Here is a 4,331-nt window from a genome sequence, read left to right on the forward strand (position 1 = left end):
GTTATAATTTTACGATAGTGATATTTTACTTAAAGCTTATTAGTGTTGAATTGTTTTCAAATTAAAAAAGTATTGACAGTGATTTATAAAACGAAAAATATTTATTATATGTGACAGTCGTAGTAATACAGTGAAACTCAATTTATACACTGATCAAGTTTACCGTTATAATCCAGCTTTTCTATGCTTTAAATTTAAATTGTGTTCTATTGTGGCAGGATTCTAGAAGCAGTTGAAACCGGGCTGTTGTGGGACGGGATCAATTTAAAAATATGCGAGAAATAGTTCACATCCAAGCTGGTCAATGCGGGAATCAAATAGGTGCCAAGGTCGGAATTTAATTTATATTTATTACATTAAGTTAGATTAACCGTAAATTAATAACTTAGTGTATAACTAAATTTTGCATAGGTTAGGCACTATTTATTTCACCTATAAGCTTAAGCCGAAGCTTACCTTACTCCTTCAGGCTAATCTAAGATACAATAGGCCTAGGCCTATTGTAATTGAATTCTAAGACTTACAAGTTACACTGTTACAGTTACACAAAGTTATAATAATTCTGTTAGTTATCATGGCCTAGGCCTCCATATGACCTATCGATTCTGTCATGCACTTGTTCAAAAATAAGAATTTGAACTTTTAAAGCTGTTTTCCAAAACTAGTAAAACTAAAAGCAAAATAATAATAAAAAGTTAACTGATACTGATAATTAATTTTTCTATTATTAAGGTAAACTATTTAGCCTACCTGTGATTCTTATATACGAAGTTGTTACTATCAGTATCAGCAATATATCACTTAGGCCAGACCTTGTCAAATACCAGGCATCAGGTCGCCATGGCGACTAAAAATTTCATCGTAGCCTAGTATTTTCTCCCATTTTATTCGTATGTAGGGCTGTGCTAAATAGAACTCGAATCCAAAACAGTTCTGGACTCTTTGAAGTCTGGAACTGTTTTCGCATTCTTTGAGTCCTAAATCGAATTTTGTTTCTAGGATTTTAATAGCCGATCCAGCACTTTTTATGTTTTTTTCTTTTTCGGGAATGAAGCGCTGCGATTGCACAACGTGTTACTAATTTCGTGCCATTTTGTTCTTCTTCTTTCTCTCAATTCAACCAATCAGTGCGCTTGTTTAGACTCGGACAGGACCAAAGGAAGTTAGTTCAGGCAATACTATCAAGTGATTGTTGATATCACGTGATCATAAGCATGCACTAGTTGCTGTGAGCGTAAATAAATATACACTGGTGCCTCGGATTATCTGCGCTGGTCCGAGGAAAACAAAAAATCGTGGATAACAGAAACGGCGGATAATCGAGGCACTAGTGTATCTCACTAGTTAGCCCATTGTTTAATCTAATTAAAAATTCTCAATATATTTATGTTCCTTGTTTTATATTATGATCTTTTTATTGTCGTTGAATCATATTATCATGAAAAATTATAAAAGTCGTCATAATCGTAAAAGCCAAGTGTTGGTCGGTTACGCTCGATTTCTTCGAATTTCGTGAGCTACACGAGTCTAATTCCTCATTTTCTCCTATAATACTTCCTCTTTTGATTGCCCGTTCCCGTTTTAGTTGAATTTAATCACTATGTAGGCGTAAATAGCTCTTAAATTTCGGCATTTCTGCTATAGACACGGAAGTGGATTCGCACCCTATCAACGCATGTGAAAAATAAGTCAAAAATTAGCGCAAATCTACGCTTGGGAATTATTACGAAACAGTCTGTTAAAACAAACTAAAGATACCAATTATCTGTAGGGAGGAGGAAAATGCGTAATTGGGTGACATCCCAACACAATCTGAAAATGCATCTGTGATTAAGGGACGCCTGCCGTACAGTACAGAACAGCAAATAACAACTGAAGTTGAATTAAATCTTTAAGAAATCTTCATGTTTGTTTTTGTATACTGTGTTTTTGATCACTAATCAAATAAATTTATGAAGCTACAAATATTTTGTATTCCTGTCTTAACATCTAAAAATAAAAGAGACATGACCTCTTCCTCCTTCCTGCACTTGGTTGATAACTGTTTAATATTCATTTAATTACTACAAGAAGGACAGAGTTTAGCTTGTCCACACTTTCACTCTGACCCCTTTCAGAGCCATCTCCATGTGTGTAATTATATCAATATTGATGTGTTAATACTCATTTCTTAATTCGCTCGTGCTAAAGTTCACACTATACGAACAGTTCCAGTAGTATTGTTAAATTTTTTTTCAATAATATTAAATTGCGGAAAGAGTATTCACATATAAAAAACTTTTTAATACTTTCACAGTAAATTAAAATCATTGATGCTATTAAGTTTAGTTTTAGGCGGCCGTACTTTATTTTTATTTTTTAGGTATATATTAATAGGGGAGAGGTACTTAGGACTATCTTCATCACGTATGCAGCAATGGTCGAGTTTCCATAGTAGATCATTCTTTTGCCAATTTTTCGCGAAATAATTTAATGAACTATGAAGGAGTCTATCAGTTAGTGTTTTGATATTCGTGTACTTGTGTATAAATGCTGAGGAAGTTGATGGTTACTCTGTATGCTGTTGTGAGTAGTGTATTCTGTTATGTTTGAAGATTGGTTTTGGTGTTGTATTAATCCATGCTGGTGCTGCATATTCTATTACTGGTCGTATGTATGTTTTGTATATTTTAACTATGTTTTCTGCCGTTGCACCGTTATTTGTTCCTGTTAGACTCCTTGCGTAATTAATACGCTGCCAAACTTTGGTTTTTATATTGTTAATGTGTTCGATCCAAGTTAATTTTGTATCATAGGTTAAACCTAGAAATTTAGCTGATGTTTTTGTCTGGAGAAGTGCTCCATTCATATACAGTTCTGGAGGGTCTTTTTATGTTTGGTTAATTTAGCGAAAACTAATAGATGTATCTTGGGTACATTGATTTTAATTCGTTATTTTCGACAGTATTCTGTTATTCTATTTAATTGAGGTTGGATATTTATGGCTGCGAACTGCGATGAATACCCATGGTTTGGATCATTTAGGGGCATGTTGTTAACGTTCATAATGAATAGTATAGGGCTAACTACTCCTCCTTGAGGGACACCTGCCTCTGGAATAAAAGATTACGAGAAGGCTCCTTCTACATTTATTCTTCATATTTTGTTTTCCGGAAAGTTGGATGGCCAGCGAATAATACCATAACAATACACGCGGTAGTTCTATTTCTGACATACGGAACCTCAGACCATTATGCCATACGGTGTCGAATGCTTTTTCGATATCAAGAAAACATGTGACAGTGCATTGTTCTTTGTTAAAGCTATCTACTATTGATTATGTGAGTCTAACGAGATGGTCAGGTGTCTATCTGTACTTTCTGAATCCGTTTTGTACTTCGGGCAATTTTGAATTTATTTCCAGGACTGTGGATAATATGTTACTGATTGTTCGTTCTACTATTTTTCCTATTGTGCTGGTCAGGCTCATTGGGCTGTAACTATTTGGTTTATTGGTTGGCTTCCCCTATTTATGGAACATTAAAATGTTTGCTTACTTCCAAGAAACTGCGATGTATCCTGATTTTAGTGATAGATTAAAAAGCGCTCTAAGGTGTTCAAGTAATTTCCTAGTGCCTTTTTTTAAGGAGGATGGCTTGTATGCTATCTTCTCCTGGAGCTTTGTTCTTTATTACTTTTATTGCCTGTTGAACTTCTGTTATTGTTATTTCTTTAGTCATATTTTCTGTTGTATTGTAGTAATTTTTTTTCGTCATTTCTTGTTTTGATGTTATTTATATTTATTGGGAAAGTGGTTTGTACATTTCTTTGTTTTTTGTTACAAATTGGTTTACTTTGTTATAGAAGTGGGTATTCATGTCTGGTTCGTGGTGTGTTTTAAATGTGCTCTGTAGTTGTTCTTTGAATGCCTCTGATTTATTTTTGTTTTTATATTATCGATTTCTGGTGGTGGATAATAACGTGTTGCTTTCTCTTTGTTTTTGAATCGTTTTAAGATCGTTATAATTTTATATATAAATACTTTGACAGATGCATGGATAAAAAGGGTGTTTAGAAAACGTGAAGTAAAAAAAAAACAACAACTTACTTTAACTATATTACGTAGTGTCTGATTAATTCTGAACTTTTTAAGGTTTTATATTGCTTCAATATGTGTATATACGTATCACACTTAATCAGTGGTGTATTTTCCGTGTTGCCGCATTTACCGGCCTTGGGAGAATTTAAAAAAAAACATTGTTTTAGTTATATATAAAAATATTTGAAACTCATCCATTACTAGCAGAAATACATATAATTACTGCAGTTTTGAAAAATTAGTAATATAAGAT

The 4,331-nt window shown here is 33.4% G+C and overlaps 1 protein-coding gene across 1 annotated transcript in view; it reads left to right on the forward strand.

Annotated features, from left to right (window-relative positions):
• The first annotated feature begins 221 nt into the window (after positions 1-221).
• Positions 222-4,331, forward strand: part of LOC106478725 (tubulin beta chain) — a 31,037-nt gene continuing 26,927 nt past the window's right edge. The window contains exon 1 of the mRNA XM_013939285.2: positions 222-329. Within this exon, the coding sequence (XP_013794739.1) occupies positions 273-329 (57 nt within the window). The 5' untranslated portion in view covers positions 222-272. The remainder of the gene's footprint in view (positions 330-4,331) is intronic.

Source organism: Limulus polyphemus, unplaced genomic scaffold, assembly GCF_000517525.1.
Source record: "Limulus polyphemus unplaced genomic scaffold, Limulus_polyphemus-2.1.2 Scaffold244, whole genome shotgun sequence".
Lineage (NCBI taxonomy): Eukaryota > Metazoa > Arthropoda > Merostomata > Xiphosura > Limulidae > Limulus > Limulus polyphemus.